The following is a 24192-nucleotide window of genomic DNA, read 5'->3' as shown; positions in this document are numbered from 1 at the left end:
CGAATTTTTAAAACTAATGTTCTGTTATGTCACGTAATTATGGGAAAAAGCAATTGCTTTTTATTCATTTGTCCTGAAGAAAAAAAGAAGCTAAAATAAACAAAAAATTAGTTATATATTACCATACTTAAAACCGAAAAAAAAATTCTATTTTTGATAAAAAATAAAAATATATAAATATTTTTTGGGCGCTTTTTTTTGGGCGCCCATACCGCTCCAGCAGTACCAAAACAGGTCTGGGTTCATCTCTGATATGTATATAAGTACGTATGTATTTATTGTACACACACTCATATATATGTATATATATATATACAAATACATATATATATATATATATATATATATATATATATATATATATAAATATATATATATATATATATATATATATATATATATATATATATATATATATATATATATACACATATGTATATATATACATATGTATATATATACATATGTATATACATATGTATATAGATATACATATATATACACATGTATATATATACATATATATATATATATATACATATATATATATATATATATATATATATATATATATATATATATATATATATATATATATATGTATATATATATGTATGTATATATATATATATATGTATATATATATATATGTCTATATATATATATATGTATATATATATGTATATGTATATACATGAGCCCCTGAGATGCATAATATAAGTTAAGGTATAAGTCACTCATATCTAGTTTTGAGAAGTCTGACTAATATCAATATGGCTGTGAACAAAACAGCTGTTTAGTGAGGAGCATAACAAAAAACAGTTCCAGCATCATTATCGATATCATTAGACTTATACCACTCTGCCATGTAATAGAATAAACAAAATGCTAACCATTGGTGGCAATAACTCAAAATATTGAAAAAAGTGACTTATACCACTATGCATCTCATATATATATATATATATATATATATATATATATATATATATATATATATATATATATATATATATATATATATATATATATATATACATATATATATATATATATATATATATATATATATATATATACATATATATATATATATATATATATATATATATATATATATATATATATATATATATATATATATATATACAGCTGCGGACAAAACTACGTGAACGATTGCAAATAGTTTTTTTTTAATGAAATTTTCAATGTCTTAAAATAAGTTTATAGTTTAATACTATATATGGTTGGATAGAGCGTTTTTTGCTCTATAAGACTGTGTAAAGTGTATTCTCTAATAATTTGTTTAAAATTAAACATATCTAAATGTTCAAAAAGCATCAAAGATTTTGCGCGACAAAACCACGTGAACGATTATACAAACGTAAAAGAATAATTTTACTAACATCAACAAATAATAGATTCTAAAAAAAAAAAACATTAATATTTAGTTGCATAGCCTTTAGAATCGATAACGGCCTTGCACCGTCTTGGCATAGATTCTACAAGAGTTTCTAGTAACTGTTTTGGTAATGCCTCCCATTCATACTGTACGGCTCGAAAAAGTTCATCCGGTTTTTGAAATTTGCGACCTCCCAAGCATCGCTCAACTTCAATCCATAAATTTTCGATTGGATTTAAGTTGGGAGATTGGGCAGGCCACTTCAAAACCGTTATGCTATTATTTATGAGCCAATTTTTTACAGTCAAAGCTGTATGTTTAGGGTCATTATCATGTTGATAAACCCAATTGTGAGGCATTTTTTCTAAAGCGTGTAGCAACATTTGATTAGATAATATTTCCCTGTACTGTAGTTGGTCCATTATACCGTTTACATGGTACAACGGACCAATTCCAGCCCAGGAGAAACACCCCCAAACCATTATATTGCCACCCCCAAATTTTACAGTTCCTATTGTATACTCTTTTGCAAATCTTTTACCTACTGGACGCCTAACATAACCTCGACCGTCGCTGCAAACCATGTTAAATTTACTTTCATCCGACCACAAAACTGTTTTCCAATTTTCAACCGTCCAGTTTAAGTGATCTTTAGCGAACTGTAGGCGATCTTTGACGTGCCTGGGCTTAAGGAATGGTTTCTTTGCAGGTCTGCGCCCATAAAGACCTCCTTCGTTTAAACGCCTTTGAATCATTCGTGTGCTTACGTTTTCCATGCCTGTTTGCAGACGAATTTCAGGGGCTGTCAAATGTAGATTCTCAAGAGATTTTCGCACAATTTTTCGATCAGTACTAAAAAATAAAATGTTAAACATTAAAATTAACATTAACATTAATATTATTAAGATTTAATATTAAAAAAAATAAAATTAAAGGAATATTACCGCTTATCCGTAATACGTGGGCGACCATCTTTCTTAACGATCTTTTTGCTCTTTTCTCGGTGTATAATTTTATGTATTCCACCTTTTGACATCTTCACATGAGCTGCAATTTGCCCAGTGGACCATTTTTCTTCTTTGCGCAAACGCAAAACCAAGCTTTCAATTTTTGAATCAGTTTGACGAACCATTATAGTTTAATTTTTTTAATTTTTTGATGTTGAACAGAATAATCTTGAGAAATTTAAATGATTGTAAGTTCTTAGAATACCAAAACCACATGAACGATTTTAAAAGCACTGATTTCGATGTGAATATAATATAATTTGCATCAAAAATGACGCTTTTATAAATCGTTCACATGGTTTTGTCGCTCAAAATTTTCGAAATTATTTTAACGTTTATACATGTATGATTTTATACGTATTATTAAAGAATACACTTTACACAATCTTATAGTGCAAAAAATGCTCTATCCAATCATATATAGTATTAGAGAAAAAACTTTTTTTAAGGTGTTGAAACTTTTGTTTCAAAAAACTATCTGCAATCGTTCACGTAGTTTTGTCCGCAACTGTATATATATATATATATATATATATATATATATATATATATATATATATATATATATATATATATATATATATATATATATATATATATATATATCTAAAAGGTCTAAAATGTATATATATATATATATATATATATATATATATATATATATATATATATATATATATATATATATATATATATATATATATATATATATATAAAACAGTAAAGTAAATATATATATATATATATATATATATATATAAAAGGTCTAAAAAGGTCTAAAAGTGAGCAGCACAATGCATCTTATCAACTTGCACAACTCATTGAACCAGCCATAACTCGTTGCACAATCGGCAACAAATCACTAATATTTCTTGCAGGGGATCTAAATGAATCTAAATGACTTTATTTGTTGTTCTCACCAACTCATTCATCTCAATACACACCCCACCAGAAAAACATCTATTCTTGACATCATCTTACGCCCCTAAATGCTATGTGCCGAATACCCTTCCTAGTTTTGGTAATTCAGATCACCTTGTTGTAGTTAGTCAACCTCCTCTAAATCTCTATAAATCTACTCGCCGGGTTCCCCACAAGGTTGCTTACCGGTCAGGTAGAATTGCTGACACTGTTGCACTGATACGATCTACCAATATTGAAATCTTAGTTGATTCACTATATGAAATACAAGTTGCTTGCAACAACTTTTATCATTCTATACTTACTGCCCAAGACATATGCCAACCACTAAAATCAACAACGCTCGTTAACCCTAAGCCTTGGATGACACCACTTATTCAAGGCCTTATAAAAGAGCGTCAACAACTCTTTTTCTCCGAGTACTGCAAAGAGTGGAAAGCACTTGCAAATTGAATTAGTAAACTAATTACCAAAAGAAAGAGGATCTATAACAGGCGTTTCACTACTGGAAAAACAAATTTTTGGCGTGAAATCAGTCTTGCTGATAAAGGTCAAATCACCACCCCTATCTCTGAGACACTAGCAAACCAATTAAATGATCATTTTCAAAGTGTTTGGACTGGCAAGAAACAACCCAGCCTCTCATGCTTCATTAACCGAGAGGCAAACCTGCCTACTACTCCCATTTTTACCCTTAATAACATTGTCAACCAACTCAGCAAACTCAAACTAGGTTCCTCAGGACAAGATGATCTCTCCGTTTTTACTCAAATCTGCTCGCTTTGAAATCGCTTCATCACTCTGCATCCTATTCAATCGCCTCATAAAAAACAGTTACCTACCTGACCAATGGAAATCAGCAAACATAACACCGATTCCAAAAATTTCTAACCCACACTCGTCTAATGACTATTAACCAATTGCCATTACATCCGCATTATGTAAAGTTTTTTAACGTATTATTATCATATTCATTGTTCATCACACCAAGCACTTATGGGTCTCAAACAAACAGTTCGGTTTCCTTCCAGGCCGAAGTACGATGGATGCTGTTATTCAAATTATAGAGGACGGGAGTCATGCGAAAGATAACAACAAATCAATTTATGCAATATTCTTTGATTTCGAAAAAGCTTTTGATCTTGTCAGTCATGACAAGTTACTGTTAAAGTTAGTGAACATTCTACCTAGCTGGCTCACCTCTTGGATCACAGCTTACTTATCTAACTGTCAACAAAGAATTAAAGCAAATGATCACACCACTGACTGGAAATGTATCGAAGCAGGTGTACTTCAGGGTAGTGTTCTAGGTCCAATCCTGTTCATTCTATTTATTTCCGACATTAGCGTCTATCTTCCACCTGAAACCATCCTTGAAAAATATGCTGATGACATACTGACCTATATAATTAATGATAAAGTTTCTACCAACCTACCTCAATCCATTGTTGATGGTGTCGCATTTTGGTCTAAGGTAAACGGAATGAAACTTAATGGCCCGAAATGTAAAATCATAAGAATTATGAAATAGTCAGCAGCCATAAATTAGAACTTGAAATAGTCAGCAGCCACAAATACCTTGGAATCATGCTCAATGAGAATATTGATTGGGATGAACAATGGACAAAAGTTCACAACAATATAAAATCAGTATCATATCTGCTCAAACGTCTTAAGCAAATTGGACACACTCAGCCAAACTATTTACAGGTCTACCGATCTTATGCTATTAGCCACTTGATATATAGTGCTCCTATTCTCACTTCGTGCAGTGCTGCTGCAAAAAGGGAGATCCAACATTTTCATAAAAATGCCCTGCAAATTATTGGAATTGATGTAACCAATTCAAGCAGCTTCAATATTATTTTTGACATTAAAGAGTTACTTGACAGGATCTGTATTAATATACTCAAAAAGATCCTTGCAGATCCATACCATCCTATAACCACTAAATTAACTCAAACAAACAGAGAAACCCTAATAGATTCCCGTATGCTCTTAACACCGCAAAAACTACAACTTACCAAAAAACTTTTATTCAAAAATACCTCCGTATCCTTCATGATGATGTCAGTGACCTCTACCTCCCAAGCAATATTGGAAGCTCTACTGCTTTTTCAATCCATAAATAATATGTTCCTCCCCTGTATTCCTAGCAAACTATTAATATTAAAGGACAGATAAAATTGTACAATTCATTACTTGTAATGCTATTCAATTTTAAATAAAGATTTATAAAATAAAAAATAAAATATATACATACATATATATATATATATATATATATATATATATATATATATATATATATATATATATATATATATATATTATATATATATACACACACACATACATTAGGGTTATGACTTTTTTGTGGCGCCATGTTTCTGGGTCATAAATCAATAAATATTTGCACAAAAGTAATGAAAAAACATAAGTTCGATATTCTTGTTGAAAAAGGTCACCCACAAACTAAAAATTCGAATTTGCCATTTATTCGTATGGATAAAGTTTCAAATAATTATTTTTTTTTCTAATTTTTTTAATTGGAGACTTTTTATGTAGTTTTTAAGCATTAAATAGTTCATTGTTAAATCATTCTAAGTTACAAATAAATATAAAATTACAAACTTAAATAACAATTCTACAAGTAAAAAAAAGCTTTTGTTCATAATCTTTTTTTGACCTTATCCTCGTATATTTATTCAGATTTGTGTTATTATGTGTGAATGAGATATTTGTGAGAAGAATAACTGCAAAAATTTTACACAAAAATATGTAATTAGCGTATTTTTATAACAAATTTTTGGTTGAAATGTACTGTTGGAATGTACTGTTGGAATGTACTGTACAGTTCTACTAGATAAGTTTAGACATATCACGATCTCGTTAGGTTTTTTTGTTTCTATCCAATTTTCTTGATCTGACGTTGTTATGTTAGTTTGTTGTGGTTTGCACTTTACAGTTTTATTATCACAATGTTTAAATAAAAATAAAAAAGAGTGAATAATATATATATAAAATGACTAACATTCTTATTTTTTAAAAACTTTGACAGACAATGCACCCAAACAGTACTTACAATAATAAAAGAATTTATTTTATAAACGCTAATATGAGCAAAGATATTCAACAAATATATCACTAAACAAAAACTTATAAAAAATTAATTACAAAATAAAAAGTATGCTTACAACGATGTATTATAAAAACCCTTTTAAAACTAAATAAAACACAATAGAGTCTTCAAAAAACTCTAACGCTGTCATAGATACTTCATTCGAATTTTGTTAATCAATCTAAAGTGTAAAAAAATGAACAACTTGCACAACTTAAAATCATCATTAAAAATCAAGTAATGTATGATAGTAGAAAAAATATATATATTGCCTGGAAAAAATTGAAGATTTAAACATGTAGTGAAAGATATAAGAAATTCTCTGAATAATAATAAAAGACGAAAATTGTGCATGTGAAAATTAAAACAAAGCTGAGTAATTAATGTAAGATAATATAGCATAAAAGTTCCTTAATAATAGTAGTAATATGAAAATCAGCGGATAAATTATATATTAAAAAATATTGTAATAAGACTAACTAAATATTGTAATTAGACCAGATAAATTTTAGCCAAATGAGTGGTTAAAAAATTATTTTGGGTGATATAATAATAATATAAGTCGTGATATAAAAACGATGTCCAAAGCAAGAAAAATATTGTTTAGAAGTAAAGTAACTTTGAGACCATAACAAAACAACAATGAAAAGATGTCCATCAACAAAACATGTTAAAAGCTGCTAGTTAAAAAGAATCGTTTATATATATATATATATATATATACTACAATACTACAATACAAATATATATATATATATATACACATATATATATATATATATATATACATACACACACACATATATATATATACCTACATACATACATATACATATATATACATACTTATACATACATATATAAATACACATATACATATATACACACACATATGAACTCTAAAATCACACATGATAACCACATATACATAACATACAAATCTATATCTACATTCCAACCACATACTATCTAATAAAAGAAAATATTATTTAAATAAGGATGATTTCAAACAAAGATACTTTATCTAAAAAAGAACAAAAAAGCACGCAAAACGATGTTACAGGCTGTATGTGCATAAGGGTGTATAAGTGTAATGTGTAAGTCTGCTGTTTATGTCGTTCAGTAGAGTCCTGTGTTGTTAGTAACCAGCGTAAAAGATTTATCTCTGAACTACACCAAGCCAGCCCAGTCATACTCCAGAAAACCATGATGGATTTAACACCTATGCATGGATTTATAACTGACTTCTGATTCTAAAAAACTAACCCAGGCATCTTCCAGAGACAAAGATCTTCTTCCGCGGTGACAGCAATTGTGATTTGGAAAATAGCTCAATGACCGTAACACTAACCCTTACAAGCTAAGCCCAATATTATTTTAAAACTTTGGCATATAAATTCGCTGAATAGTCACACATGAGCATAAGATCTGCCAGATCTACCAGATGTGAAGGTGTCTGAATGTCAATTCCATCTAGAGATAATTGTCAACAAATGGTTGCTGTTTTGCTGGTTAATAACTTTGAAGATGTTACTAATTTGGTTTTAGTTTTGGTTTTGGTGTAGTTCTTGCTGGTACTTGTGGACTCAGACACAGATTCAGAAGTTGACATTGTTACTGTTACCATTACTGTTGTAGGCTTCAAGGACATTTTTCTAGTCTTGGATGGATGAACAGTGTTTGAACTAGCAGCCTTACCATATATAGCAGCATTACCTTATTGTATACCCAACCTGTTCTTTGCTTTCAATCTGAAGATGATACAATCTTTTATCCTCACTGCAGAGCCATTCACCATCTTTTTTTGTGATATCAAAAACTTCATTGAATGGATGTTATTTTTTTTTATTTTACACATTTATTGTATGTTTTGCCTGTACAACTTGAATTAATAAACGTGAAAATTTTAATTTCTTTTGCCATGACCTTGTTTCTGAATTTGCTTTATGCGTTCTTGTCTCACTTTGATGAATTTTCCCAGGAACAGATAGCAACCAACAATTTTGATTTTGAGTGATATCCTGCTTCTATTTTTCAGTGATTGCTCTTCTAGTGGTACATTTCTGCTTTTCCTATGCGACTAATAAAATTGTACAAGATTCTTCATCCAAATTGTCTTGTTTCTTTCAGTAGTAGAAGCACTTTTTATATAGGACATTATGATTAGAGATAATATACTTGAATATTTTTTTGAAAGGCAATACTTCTCTCTCTCTCTCTATATATATATATATATGTATTGTATTCAACTGCCATCTGTTGAATACAGGTTCATATATATTTATTTGTGTTGCTCAATCAGGCAGCTTATATAGTCTAAATCTTGCTAATTTCCGTAAACTTCTAGAAGACTTCAGAAAATTTTAGAAAGTTTCGGAGATTATTTAAAAATATTTAAAACAGTCTAGAAAATTCTAGAAAGTTCAAGAAAATTTTAGGCTTTAGAAAATCATAATGCTACTTTTTGCAAATACAAATTCTATATCGTTTTAAAAATTTGGTGTTGTAGGTGAGCTTTTTTGAAAATTAATCAAAATAAAACCTATTTTTGTTACTTTTCATCGATTTATGACACAGAAAATTAGTTATGTTACAAAGAGTTAAAAAGTCATAACCCTAATATGCGTATATGCATATATACGTAAATACATACATACATACATACATACATACATACATACATACATACATACATACATACATAAATACATACATACATACATAAATATATATATATATATATATATGTATATATATATATATATATATATATATAACGTCTGTTCACAAAAAATCCGGACTGATTTCAAATGTACACAAATTGTTCTAAATTTCGAATTTTCGATTCGAAATTTTTAAATGTAATCGGTCAACAACAACAGTTTCATTTTGTGGCAAAATTGAGTTTAAATAATTAATTCAAATAAACATGGAGCATCTAAAAGAGAACAATGTTAGAAATGTGATTGGAAATTTTTATAAACAAAACATAAACAGTGGAAAGAAATTTACAGTGGATCATTTTAAGAAAATGGGAATCGCTAAACCTACAATTTATGACATAATTAAAAGGTCTGAAAATAATTTGCCAATGAATAGAAAAATCGGTTGCGGCAGAAAACCTTTTAAAATTACACCAGAAAAGAGAGAGTCCATGATTGCAAGAGCAGAAGAGAGAATCGGGATTTCGCAAAGAAAATTGGCACTAAAATATAAGATAAGCGTTTCATACGTAAATAGATTATTAAGTATGCATGGACTAAAGTATACCAAAAGAAAAAATGCACCAAAAACAACAGAAAAGCAAGAAATCTTGCTTTTCTGTTGTTTTTGGTGCATTTGTTTTTGGTGCAAATCTGATCCTAAAATTAAATTCAACTTCAAAAAAAAGTTTGACAAGAAAGTTCTCGTTTGGATTGCAATCAGTCGTTTTGGTCATTCATCGCCTTATTTTGCTGTAAAAAACTGTGCACTGGATGCAAAAACTTATTCTAAAGAATGTATTACAAAAAGACTTCTTCCATTTATAAATTCCAAGCATCAAAACATGAAAATTTTATTTTGGCCTGACGGAGCGAGATGTCATTATGCAAAACACACATTAGAAACTTACAACACTTTAGGTATTAACTTTGTCGACGCTAAAGATAACCCCCCAAATGTACCACAGTTAAGGCCAATTGAAAATTATTGGGCACATTTAAAAGCAAAAGTTTATGGAAATGGATTTACAGCGAAAAATCTTGACCACCTTAAGAATAGAATTCGATTAAAGTTGAAAGAGTTCCAGACTACTTTTTCAACCTAATGGATTCAGTCAAAACTAAAGTTCGAAAAGCCGCTGATTTAGGACCACTTTCGGTTATAAAATAGTTAACAATGTCCAGTCACTCATTTTAGTTAAAATTTTTGTCAAAAATCGATTAATTTTGTATTCAATTAAGAACAATTTTTCATTCCGGATTTTTTGTGAACAGACGTTATATATACAGTATTGTGAAAAAGTTAAGAACCACTAAATAAAAAATAAAATAAACTAAATAAAATAGTCTTTTTTTTCAAACATATTTAATATAGCATGAGAAAAAAGAAGTTAGTTAATAGAACCTATAAAAAATAAGAATTAAATATTATGTGTTAATTTTTTTAAATATTTTTTTTGTGAAAAAGTTAAGAACCACAAAGAATTTTTTGTGCTAAATGCGGCGGAAACGTCTTTTTAAACTTATTTTTCCCTTTTTTTTAAAATATTCTTTTAATGACCTGAGTTATTACCAAAGAACCAATAAAAACATTTGAAAAAAATTAATTTTTTTAAATACTTTTAAAAAAAGTATTTAATTTCAAACAAAAAAAAATTCTTTCCTTTTGAAAAAATGAGCAGAAAAGCTATTACCTATGAAGATCGTGTAAAAGTGGTGCATTTTCACCAGGAAGGTAAATCCGCTCGCGAAATTGGAAGAATAGTAAAGCGATCACATAGTTCGGTGCTAACAATCATCAAAAGATTCAAAGAGACGAAATCTTACGTTGATCGCCATCGTTCTGGAAGACCGCGTTTGATGACACCCAATGATGATCGCCTTTTAATCAGGTTGGCAAAGAAAAATCGAACCATGCCGTCGCATGAATTAAGAAGGGAATGGAAGCTTTCTAATGGACGTCAAGCCTCGGCATCACTTGTGCGTAGGAAACTATTAGCTAACAATATGTTATGGAAAAAAGCTGTTCTAAAACCGCGACTTACCAAACGACATATAAAAAAGCGAAAAGAATTTTGCCAAAGCGTCAAAGAATAGTCTAAACAAAAATGGAGGACAGTAATGTTCAGTGATGAGATGAATATCGAGGTTGATAACCAAAAAAACCAAATTATGATTCGCAGGCAGCCTTCAGAAAAATATAATCACGACTGTATCGTTCAAAGAACAAAACAAGGTAGCGGGTCAGTTGGAATATGGTGCTGCATGACATATTATGGTCTCGGTATGTTTAAATTATTTGATGGTCGACTCAACTCTACTTATTATGTCGATATTTTAAATAACAACTTGTTACCGTCAATTGATGCACTTGAGCAAAGCGTTCCGTTCATTTTTCAGCAAGACAATGCACCATGTCACAGGGCTAAAATTGTCTCTGAATGGTTCGAAAGTAAAAATATTGAGCGTCTAACTTGGCCACCAAATAGCCCAGATCTAAATTGCATTGAAAATCTTTGGAGTTGGCTTGATAAAGAGATTGCCAAGAAAGCACCAAGGAGCCTTGAGGAGTTGCGCAATATTTTACCAATACTTGGAAATGTTCCCAAACATATTTTAGAGAATTTAATAGACTCAATGCCAAATCGTATAAATGAGTGTTAAAAAATTCATGGTAGAATTACGCGGTATTAGGTGGTAAAAATTATCGTTTTTTATTCTGTGGTTCTTAACTTTTTCACAATTTTTTTAAAATAAAAATTACCTATAAAACTTTAAATACATTTTTTATATTTGTTTAAAAGTTTTTATCACTATTATTATTTTTTATTTTGTTTGTCTATTTTCTAAAATTTATTATTATTATTCTTTTTACCAGAAAAATATATTCGGTTAAAAAAAAATTTAAAAATAAAAATAAATTATGATTTGTTTTTTTTTGTGGTTCTTAACTTTTTCACAATATTCTCTCTCTCTCTCTCTCTCTCTCTCTCTCTCTCTCTCTCTCTCTCTCTCTCTCTATATTATATATATATATATATATATATATATATATATATATATATATATATATATATATATATATATATATATATATATATATATATATATATATTATGCGGTAGTGTATATATATATATTATGCGGTATATATATATATATATATATATATATATATTATTATGCGGTAGTGGTGTAGTGGTTAGAGCGCTCGCTCTGTAAGCGAGAGGTTCGGAGTTCGACTCCCACCACGTCCCTGGAAGTACCGCGCTCAACTTAGTTTCTCCGCGCAGCGGCCTTGCTCGGCAAGGTTTGTGTTTCGGAGTTAAAGAGTTGAGAGAGGGTTGCACCACGAGTAATATCAAAAAAAATAAAAAAAAACACAAAAAAAAAATGAGTAGCCTCCTCGACTGTAGTGGCCCCCTCGGGCCTTGGGGAGGCGAATAATCTAAAAAAAAAAAAAAAAAAAAATATATATATCCATATCATGGGTGCCCAAATGATTTTTTAAGGTTTCAGATAGGACACTTTCACACATGTATACATACATACATACATACATACATACATACATACATACATATGTATATTTAAATATATATATATATATATATATATATATGTATATATATATATATATATATATATATATCCATATCATGGGTGCACAAATGATTTTTTAAGGTTTCAGATAGGACACTTTCACACATGTATACATACATACATACATACATACATACATACATACATACATACATACATACATACATACATACATATGTATATTTAAATATATATATATATATATATATATATATATATATATATATATATATCCATATCATGGGTGCACAAATGATTTTTTAACGTTTCAGATAGGACACTTTCACACATTTTGCAAACTTCAAATTTAATTTTTTAATTGCCAAATGAGATAGCCTTGCAAAAAATTGGGATGACAGTGGCCTGGTAACAAAAAAGCCTGCCTCAATTCCCCCACCCACTCCACCCCCTCACCCCCGCTTAGATGTGAAGGCACTGATCTAGTAAAATTTTTAACTATACTATCTCAAACTAAATATAAATTTATTAACAGATTTTATATTTCTTAGAAAAATATTGTAAGTTACAAAAGTTATGAACATGCAAATTCCCCCCCCCCCCCGCTCCTCCCCTTCTCTTTACGGCGATAAAATTTATTTTCAGAGAATACTTTTTCGAGAATAGTATTATTTGTTTCTAGAAGACGCTGTTATTTATTTCTAGAGTATACTATAATTTATTTCTAGAGTATACTATAATTTATTTCTAGAGTATACTATAATTTATTTCTAGAGTATACTATAATTTATTTCTAGAGTATACTATAATTTATTTCTAGAGTATACTATAATTTATTTCTAGAGGGTACTATAATTTATGTCAAGGGAATTATGAAGAAGCATATAAACATTTTTCCGATGCAGCAAAACAAACTGAGCCAAGCAATCTTTCGGTAAATTTTTAGTATTCTTTTATTTTAATTTTTTGTTATTGGTTGCTTGTAAATAAATTAATACGACATGATACCAAACTTCTTTAATTGAATAATACCTAAATATGTAAATCTAAAATGGCTTGAGCAAGTAAAATCAGCAATGCGCAAAGGTCACTGAGATTAATAAAAAGAACTTTTACTTATTTAAATTCGGACATAGTTGAGTCATTATATTTTTCACTAGTGAGACCTCATCTTGAATATTCAGTACCAGTTTGGAACCCAACTCTAATCAATGATATAGTAGAACTTGAAAAGGTTTAAGAAGAGCCACAAAACTCATTCCAGATCTCAAAAACCTTCCATATGAAGGTAGACTACGGAAACTAAATTTAACAACTTTAGTAAATCGCATAACTAGGGAGGATTTGATATACCAATATAAAATATCAAATGGCTTACTAATTGTGAATGGGTTCAAAAATCCCAAACTGGTTTCTTCACTAACAAGCGACGGTCGTTCATCAAACATACGTGGACACAGTAAAAGAATTAAAAATTTTAAAAACGTTAAAAATTTAAGTGTTCCTCAAGAAATAACTTTTTCAACAATGAAATAATTAAAACCTGGATTTCTTTGCCGAACTTTGTTATTTCTTCAATATCTAATTTGTTATTTCTTCAAGGTCTTCTTTGTTATTTCTTCAAGGTAACCTTGACCCTAACTCTGACGTAAATTGTGTTAAAACTAAATTTGACAATTTATAACATTAACAGCTGTTATAACATCACAGTATGCTCTGCAACAATGTATATATTGTTGTTACAGTAAATATATTATTATTATTTCTTGAGTTTTTTCAAGAATGAACTTATTTCAAATTGCTGCCCATATTAAATAGTGAAATTAGTTTTTTATCATTGGCACTTTTTTGTGTTGATTTTGCTTTAAAAGAAGAAAAAAATATTTTTATAATCCTATATATATATATATATATATATATATATATATATATATTATATATATATATATATATATATATATATATATATATATATATATATATATATATATATATATACACACTCACACACACAACACGCAAACACGCACACTTTATTTTAAATTATATTATTATAAATCCTCTTAATGTTAACTTTTTTTCGGTGTAGACAATAAACAACGCTGCAGTGTGCTTGCTGTTTTTGGGTAAAGTCAAAGAGGTAGAATGTTATTTCTGAATTTCATATTTTATAGTAATTTATAAAAGTCTTAAATTAAAAAGAAAGATTATTTATAAAGCAAAATGAATAAAAAGTAAAGTTATTAGCAAAATAAAGTTGTAGAAAACTCTAGTTTAGGAGGGAAATTAATATATTTAAAAAAATCTTTCTGTGTGTATCAAACTGAACAATTTACATATGATTACTGTGAACAGAGTGTTGTCAAAAGTGAAAGTCTGATTTTATTAAATATAGAGTTTATTATTGCGTTATTTTATTAGATAGTGTGTTAAAAATAAGGTAGGTTGATGGGACAAAAAATATATTAGGGACAGGAGTTTAATTGTTACAAAGAGTAGGTTGATGATACAAAAAACACCTTAGGGACAGGAGTTTAATTGTTGCAGAGTAATGTAGTTAAAAAATTTTTTATCTATGTGATAGTGAGTGCACGAGAAAAATTAAAAAAATATTATTGTCGATACTTTTTATTTGATTTATTTAATAATTTATATTTATATAAGCATAACATCAAAAATATTTTTTTAAAGGCTTGTACACTGTTAGAAACGATGGTATGGAAAACGCCGGAAAAAAGTCTTCATGAAGATGTCTTGTTAAATTTAAATACAATATACGAACTCGAAACATCACGCGCGTTGCAGAAGAAATACAAAATTTTGGATTTAGTTTGCAAGTATAAAGGCGATAATTTTAATGTCCAGTGTTTAAAACTTTCGTAAATATTTAGAGATAAATTTAAAGTTTTTTAAATTTTTGATCTGTTTATGATTTTTTATAAATATTCACGTACACATTGTATGTGCGATCGCGAAACCTGTGTAAAGTTTTTGCGAAACGGTTTATTTAAATTTAATGACTCGTTTTGTTTGTTTATTTGTTTTGAATCTGATAAAATGAACCATAGCAACGGTTTTTGTTTATGCAGAAAAAGTCACACTTGTGTAGATCTAAATTTTTGTGTATAACTTCAACCTGTTCTTGTTCTTTCAAGCGTATCAACAATGCACCTAACAAATTTGAATTAACCCCTTCTGCCTATTCGGAAACTTACTCTCACAAAAATAATTATTTCTTGGTGTAGAAATAACAAAGTCAACAGGAAAAGAAGTATGTATTTTAATTTTTCTATTTTAAGTTGCGTCAACCTTTGTCACTTTTTGAGCTTAATTATTCTGTCTTTGGAAAGGCGACAGCGGGACATCCGCCCGCTTCTTGTAAAAAAAGTTTCAGTAGTTCCTAGTGCATGCTTGCATTCAAATAAAGAACATAATTAATAATTTTAAAAAGGTCTTATAACTTTAAATAATGGTTTATTACTGTAAAAACATTTTTTCTTGATTCAAATTTGTTTTTTCTTATTAATACTTTTAAATTTAGACCTCTGTAAAAGCTGATCAGATATTAGTTGACAGTTTTTGAAAAGTTGCTGAGTATTTGTAAATTTAATTCATAATGATATAAATTTAATAAAAAGATAATTAAGTCGAAAAAAAATAATTGTTAAGTCTTTCCAGATGCGTATAAATTTATGTAATACGAGATTATATAATATAATAGGTGTGATAAAATATGTGATATTAGATTAGAAATAATTAAGTAACATTAACTAATTATTTTTTTTAATTCATTATTTACTGAGAAGTTTCTTGATTAGTCCATTCAAAATTCTCATTGAAGTATTAAAAACTTTTTGTTTTAAAATCAAAAAATTTGATAATTTTGTACCTTGTTATGTCGTTATTTTACCTTGAATCCAAGAACACAACTAAAATTGAAAAATTTATTTATTATCTTTATTTACGATAAACTATAGAATTACATATCTTACGATCATAAGATATGTAATTGTATAGTTTAGTTTCTTTATGCGAAAATCCTTTCTAATAATATCAAATTAAAAAAAAAACTAAAAATTGTAAGCACGGCGTAAAGGATTTGGCAACAATGACTCAATAGTATATCTTTAATTTTTTCGGTTAAAGTTAGTTTTAACCTTTTTATCGCAATCAGAAACGCTCACGTTAGACCTGATGATAAACCGCTAATTTGTGTTAATCACGACGTCTGTTAGTTTTTTTTGCGCAAGTGAGGTCAAAGTTAAATCCTGATATATAGGTAAACTCAAGGAACTATTTTTTTCATTCTTAAAAAATCATTAAAAAAGGTTAGATTTTTTACTAAGTCAAAAAATGTATCGTAATTTATAATAAGTTTAAAATAAATTGTTAAAAAAGAATAAAGATTTATTCTTATTAGTAAAAGAGAGTTGCCAAAACAAGAACAGTTTAATTTAAAAAACGCCTGATAAATAAATCTTTTTTCAAACAAAGTTGACTTAAGTAAGGAAACATTTTGGAATTGATTAACATAGACAAACAACTCTCCTATACGTTGACCATAACTTGACCTAGTTGATTGCGTTTAAATTTGAAAAGAACCCGGTTTTTTCATGTCTCTATTTTGTTTTAATCATGGCAAACGGTTTTGTAAATTGGAACGTGTTAATTCTTTTTTAAAAAAATACAGTAGCATTAACAAAAGTGGCAGTTTAAATGCCTCATTTAAATGCAAAAAAAAAATTGAAATTAAGGTTACCTTAACAAAATGAAACCCACAAGTTTAATTGCACAAAAATTCCAACGATTATAACGTTTTTTCTTTAGCTTAGTAAAAATTACTAAATAACTTGTTATTTAAGATTTACTTTTTGTTTTTAAATTGCACCTTAACTATATCTTTAACAACCCCCTGATTTTATTACTGATTTGATTTGGAAAACATTTTAGTTCCAATAAAAAAAACTTTGGACTATTTTGTTATATCACTGTAATAGGCTTGCTTGCATAAGATAAGTTTGTTTTATCACTCGTATTTTAAGTCATATTACAATAAGTATGAAAAACCGTGTAATCTACTGCCGTATGGTTAATCCCGTGCAATTGATAGAGTGTAAACATGTGGTTAGATCACTTTTTAAAAACGACGCAAAAAAGCTTTTAAGTGATGGTTCTTGTGCATGTTTTTTTTTTAAAAAAAAAAATTTCTATTTTTGACTAAAAATGTTTGTATTTTGGGAGATCATATAATCGATGTACAAAATGCTCTTTTTTTATCTTAAGTTTTTTCTTAAATATCTTTATCTTAAATATGATCATGTGATTTTTATGGTTCAGTAAACCTCTCAGAGCTCTAAACTTATCAAACTTTCTTGGCTCAGCTACCTTGAAGTAAAAGCTTGGAGACTTGTTATATACTTTTATATCTTAGTCCAAAAATTAAATGTACATATTGATTTCCGTTGTTAAATGTAAATACTGCATTAATGTTGCTTTTTTGAGTATTTTAAAATATGAGTTTTTTTTTAATGTGTTTGTTAAACTTTTATAGAAAATAATCAAACGGTCCACGATGAGGACGGCTTTACTGATACTATGTATCAATTTATTGGTTATCTTCATCGAAGCCAAAAAGTTAACACCAGCGGAACGCGCCCTTAAAGCGCAACAACAAAATGCTAAATCCCATGAGGCGTGGGTAAATTTATACAAAAGTCCAAAGATCAATAAAACTCCAGATGAAATTGAAAAAACTAACAGTCCAGTTGTAGTATCTCCAGCCGAAAAAGCTAAGGCGCTTCCAGCAGCTGCTCAAAAGCAGATAGCTGCTAAAACTGGACAACAAGCACCTGCTGCTCCAGCAACAAAGGTTGCATCTGAAATATCTGCACCTAATGGGGTAGCTCAAAATACATCAACCCAAAACACCCTTCCTTTATCAGCACCAGCTGCAACACTTGCTAAACCAGTTGTTCCTGTAAACAAAAAAGAGGAAGAACAGAAAAAAGCCAGGTATGATACTGCTTTTTTATGTTCCATGCATGTTAAATGCCCAATTTTCTGAATCAGTTAATAGCGGAAATTTTTGTTTGACCAGAAGGTTGCTTGCGATAATTTGAACACATTGTATTTGGGGGAAAAGGGAACTCTGTGTTTAAAAAAAAAAAATGAGTCAAAAATGTTTGCTGAAAATGAACCGCTATTCGCATGCATGGAACCAATTCGCTTTGCTTTGTTTTCCGTTATAGCTATGCTAATAAATTCAATAAAAAAGCTAAAGGTGAATATGTTTGGCGTGTTGAATCACATCCCAATCAAAATGTTAACATCCCTCTTAGTTTTAAAAAACCAAAGACCGAGAAAAAACTTGCAAACGTCTCCAAAAACGTTGAAGAACCAGAGAATCCAAAGGCTGCAACGCTTCCTGTAAAAGAAAAAAAAAACCAACCAAAGCTCTCAACAAAATTACCAAAACGAAAAAAGAACAAAAACGTTAAAGCAACAAAGGTAGTAGCTTTTTACTTTTATTATAAATGAAAGTGTTTTTTCTCTTATTTAACTATAATTTATTTAAAACCTTATAATTCAAGTACCATTATTTCCAAATTTTGGTGATAATTTCAAATTTATTTTTATTTTAATTTTTATTTTAGAAAGAAGATGTTTCCATTAAAGCAGCGTCTTCAGCTGAAGTAAACTTAGGAGATTCTTGTTGTCCTTCTGCAGCTCCTTGTCATCCTCCAGCTCCTCCACCATGTCCACCACCACCACCTCCTTGCCCACCTCCATGTCCCCCACCATGTCCTCCACCACCACCTCCTCCACCTCCACCACCACCACCTCCACCACCCCCTCCACCTCCACCATGTCCACCTCCATGTCCTCCACCACCACCACCATGTCCTCCTCCTCCACCACCTCCTCCACCATGCCCACCACCACCACCTCCTCCACCACCACCACCTCCTCCATGCCCTCCACCACCACCACCACCTCCACCATGTCCACCACCATGTCCACCTCCATGTCCACCACCATGTCCACCTCCTCCTCCACCATGTCCTCCCCCACCATGCCCACCCCCACCATGTCCACCACCACCCCCACCTTGTCCACCAGCTTGTCCTATTCCACCTCCTCCAATGGAAACTACCGAAGTAGAAACACAGGTATGAATGTTCATTTTACTTTTTGAAAATTATGACTTTATCTTTTCCTGCATGGCAGATTAAAACAACTTTGGCGTTTGTTACACAAAACGGTTACTAAGCTTTTTTTTTTTCATTTTCTTCAGAAAAAGAAGCCAAAAATTGATGCAAAAACCGACGTGTGTATCAAAGCAGAGAAGAGTGGTCCTTGCACGAAAAAAACGTGTTAAAAAGTCTTGCTAAGCGTGTTGTGTAACAGCGCCTGAATAATGTCTGCAACGTGTCAAGATAATTACTTTGCTCAGTAGTGCACAATGTTACACAAATACTTGCTAAATATTTACAAGTGACGTAATTGTGACCATTTTCTCAACCTATGCATATTAGACTTTAAAGTTGATTACGTTCCTGTGTATTCGCTTATATGTATTTTAAATTTTGTATATAACTTGACTTGGTTTATAATGATTAACGACTTGTTTTAGATATGTTTAACAATGTTAATTGTAAATTTTTTTTTAGTTTTTCATAGTCTAATAAAATATAAAACTTAACAAACATTTTTTTAATTTTTTTATTAAAAAAAAATATCAATTTTAATTTAGCTTTTCTAGTTAAAAATATATTATTGTTTTAAAATTAGAGTGAAACTACAACTGAAACGGGAACGGGAACCAAAACTTCAACTTCTACAGGCGCCGCAACAGAAGCGAACGCTGGTGGATCAGCTGCAGGTGGCGCAAGGGGATCTGCCGGAAGTAATAACTAATAGATAAAATAATATATATATATAAATACACTATCAAAACATTTTATACTGTTTTATTTTTACGCGGTCGCGGATACACATACAATCTCAGTTTCTACATTCAAATATGATTCGGACATCGCAGCAAGTGATAAGAAAAAAATATAGTAGTGCGATGAACATCAAGCAGTTCATCGCGATGAACTGCTTGCTCAAAACAAACAACAAAAGAAGAAGAGGAAGTCTAGTTCATTACTATATTTAAAAGGTAAAGTCATTGCTTTGAGACCTGATTGTAAAACTGTTGTGACTAAATAATCTATTTTAAGTAAATTTATGTATTGCTTAGTGAGCATGCAGAATTTTATCACTTGCTGAAATGGCCTTTTGAAATTAATAATAATTTTTTTATAATAATGTTTTATAATTAACTTTTTGTTTTAGGTGAAGGCGGAGCTAGAGGTCAAGGGGAAGGACAATCGTCAGGTACAATATAAGCTAAAGTAATTATAGATAATTATATTTATTGTTAACTAATTAAAGAAGTAATAATAATAACAATACTAAATCAATATATAAATAAAAGTATAATAATAATAATAAATATTTTGTCTTTACAAATGTCAGAAGTTATTATTTGTAACTTTTAATAAAAACTCTATAAAAGGTCGAGGCGGCAGCTCATCTGGATCTGCGGCTGGTTCTAACTCTGGAGCCGGTTCTGAGAGTAGCGGAAAATCAGGCTCATCTTCTGAAACTACTACCGATACTGAGTCTGCAGTAGGAGTAAAAAAAGCAGAAATTTCTGCTAAAAAGTCAGATATCGATACAACAAACGATGCGTCTAAAGATTACGTGAATGAGAATGGTACAAAAACAAAAACCAAAAGCAATGCCAGTTCAACTAGTACCACAACTATAACAAAAACAGAATCCTCAATGGGATCGGCAAAAAAAAGAGCTTCTGTTTCAAAGATAACAAAAAAAATTTTCAAGAAAAGAAGTATATCAAATGAAAGGTAGGTACTTTAGACTGCACTCCATAAAGACAACATGAATACACTTAAATTTTAGCTTGCTAAAATTAACTTGTTTTGGTAACAATTCCATATAACAAACTAATCATGAAAAAGGAGAAAAAGTTGAAATCCAATCAGTTGGGAATTTTCTTTAGGCTAGGTAATCCTGAAGGTTGCATAGATATTATTAATGCAAATCCTCAAGCCCGTACCGGTTCTTATTGGATTTCAACTAGTCAAGGGTTTAAAGAGGTATTTATTTGTAATTTTTATGCTTCAAACATTTTGTCTCAAACCGAAGTTCACTACACTTTGTAAAAAGCTAAGTAGATTAATAATGGCCCAACAGACTACCCAAGCAAAAAAAATGTTTGTTATTTAATCCATTTTTTCAGTTTTTATTTAAAAAAAATAATAAGTTTAAATCAAATGATGTAAAAGTCAAGACTACAATATCAATTAGTTTTTTTAAAATTAAAAGGTAATAAAAAAAAAAAAGTCTTTTCTTTATTTTATTGCTTATTTGTTAAGTCATGCGTTGCAAAAAATACTTATTGATAGGCAATAAAATACAAAAATGTTAAAAACAAAATTATTACACTGTAGAAAAAATAGCTTTTACTCTGTCCGGTCTGTTTAAAAAATGGGCTGCCTAAACCCAAATAAAAAATACTCTAAAATCTAATTCATTTAAGATTTGTAAACAAAAAATAATGAGAAATAATAACTAGCTGCATTGACGTTGCTAATAGCAACATATTTAATGTTTCAATGTCTCCTACTAGACGCTGTTACTAACAGCACAGCCAATATTTTAGTCTCCTACTAGTTTTAATGGGCGTTCAGAAAAAAATTGAAGATCTATTAACAATCACAATTTCAGGGCCTCCAGGAACAAAATTTATATTACTACCCCGAAATGCCCACCCGGTTGCTACGGGCCTGAATTTAACTCATTTCACAAATTAAATAGCTGGTTTGAATTTGTTATGACATAATTGAAGAAACCTATGTATATAAATGTGCGCGTGCGTGTGTGTGTGCGTGCGCGTAAATTTATTCAGTTTTGTCTCCTATGTCACTTTTGTTCTTTATTTAAATTTTGTTTACTCCATTTTTAATTTTTCTGCATTTTACTCTATACATTTTTTTTTAGATCCATTGTGATATGAGCAAACAAGTCCACGAACAATACAAAAATCTTGATAGCCTTGACAAAAGAATGAGCTCGATTGAAAATCAGTACCGACTATAAATATTGAAAAACCTCTAGTGTTTTATACTTTTTGCTTTTTTACATTAATTTTTTTACCAGACATTAACTGAAAATATTTTACATAACAATAAACATTTATCATTTAAAAACAACTTATAACTGTGATGTTGGATTCCAATTATTGCTGGTGTAGCTCAATACCTTAGAGCAAAGTAAAACTAACTTTGTTTTCGACGAATATTTGCAAACTCACGTTCCATAAGAAAAACTACATAAGATCCTTGTTTACAACAAACAGTTAAGTTCTGAGTTCTGCACTTTGATGATCTTTGATCAATAGCTAATAATGAAGTTAGATAGCTTTTATATATTTGAAAAAATTTTAAAACTTGTCCTAAACTAACTGTAAACCTAAACTACAATAAAAAATCTTTAGTTCGGAAATAAAAGTAAAATGGAAATTTGAAATCTGGAAATAAAAATTCAACAACAAGTTAACAAAAACAAAAAGTTTTTGTTATTTTATTATAATTTTTTTATACCGAATATGCCAAAAGTATGATCAAACCTTTTTAAGTGATACGTTTGAGTAACTCAAATTGTTTACTGTTCTACACTTTTTTTTTTTTTTTTTTTTTACAGTTGGTTTACTCGATTTTAACTAAAATATAAGCCTATATATAATTAAAAAAAAGTAAATAAAACTATGTAAGCAAAAACTTTAAGTTATTCTAAAAACTTATATGTGATTATATACATATGGAAAATTTAAAACCGAAGGTTACGAATTTAAGATAGCAGGTTTATTCAAAGTAGGTAAACTTATTTTAAAAACGGAGGATTTTGAAAAATGTTAATCAAAAACAACTAATTTTCAAAATTTATGAAAAGCTCTATATTTATAACTTATATTTATAAACTTGAAAAAATAGTATATTTGGTTAAAAAAGTAATAAAAATGATCCCTTAAAATGTTTGTCTTTGAAAAATTTTTGAGAGTGTAAACTTTGGTGAATGTGAACAAAGATATGAACTTAGGTAAATGTGAACAGAGAATGTGAACGTAGGGTGTGTTTTTTCCTTTTGAATTAAAAAAAAATTATTTTTTCGATTAAATTTTTTATTTAATTCAATATTTATAATGCTAATTGTAATAAAACATTTAAATGCTAAACTGCTGTCACCACGGTGTTTCCAAACAAACATTCTATAGCGGAGTTTCAGTGGACCTATAAAGATATTTTGAGCGGATCGCTGTAGTTTTGCTGATCGGTTACTCTGTAGACTACCTATACCAAATATATTACCATTTCTAAAAATAGAAAATAAATTATCGAAAGAACCAAA

The 24192-nt window shown here is 29.4% G+C and overlaps 2 protein-coding genes across 6 annotated transcripts in view; both read left to right on the top strand.

Moving 5' to 3' along the window:
• Window positions 1-15985, top strand: part of LOC100213297 (trafficking protein particle complex subunit 12) — a 52345-nt gene extending 36360 nt beyond the window's left edge. For 3 of the 4 annotated variants that reach the window (XM_065814317.1, XM_065814316.1, XM_065814315.1), the window contains exons 19-21: window positions 13558-13648; window positions 14804-14854; window positions 15406-15734. In XM_065814317.1, the coding sequence (XP_065670389.1) occupies window positions 13558-13648; window positions 14804-14854; window positions 15406-15597 (334 nt within the window). In that variant the 3' untranslated portion in view covers window positions 15598-15734. Of the gene's footprint in view, window positions 1-13557; window positions 13649-14803; window positions 14855-15405 lie in introns of all 4 variants that reach the window. The other variant, XM_065814314.1, reaches the window with a different exon arrangement.
• LOC105843986 (uncharacterized) lies at window positions 15856-22997 on the top strand. Of its 2 annotated transcripts, none has more exons than XM_065814319.1 (8): window positions 15856-15985; window positions 18266-18726; window positions 19053-19221; window positions 19368-19883; window positions 20506-20620; window positions 21055-21096; window positions 21278-21629; window positions 22786-22997. In XM_065814319.1, the coding sequence occupies exons 2-8, from the start codon at window positions 18287-18289 to the stop codon at window positions 22799-22801; spliced, it is 1650 nt and encodes a 549-aa protein (XP_065670391.1). In that variant the 5' UTR covers window positions 15856-15985; window positions 18266-18286; the 3' UTR covers window positions 22802-22997. The 2 variants fall into 2 exon arrangements, with proteins under 2 accessions (XP_065670391.1, XP_065670390.1); XM_065814318.1 differs by having other exon boundaries at window positions 18963-19221.
• The last annotated feature ends 1195 nt before the right edge of the window (window positions 22998-24192 follow it).

This window comes from Hydra vulgaris, chromosome 12 (assembly GCF_038396675.1).
Source record: "Hydra vulgaris chromosome 12, alternate assembly HydraT2T_AEP".
Taxonomy (NCBI): Eukaryota; Metazoa; Cnidaria; class Hydrozoa; order Anthoathecata; family Hydridae; genus Hydra; species Hydra vulgaris.
The sequence above is the reverse complement of the archived record's forward strand: the minus strand, read 5'-3'. Positions and strand labels throughout refer to the sequence as shown.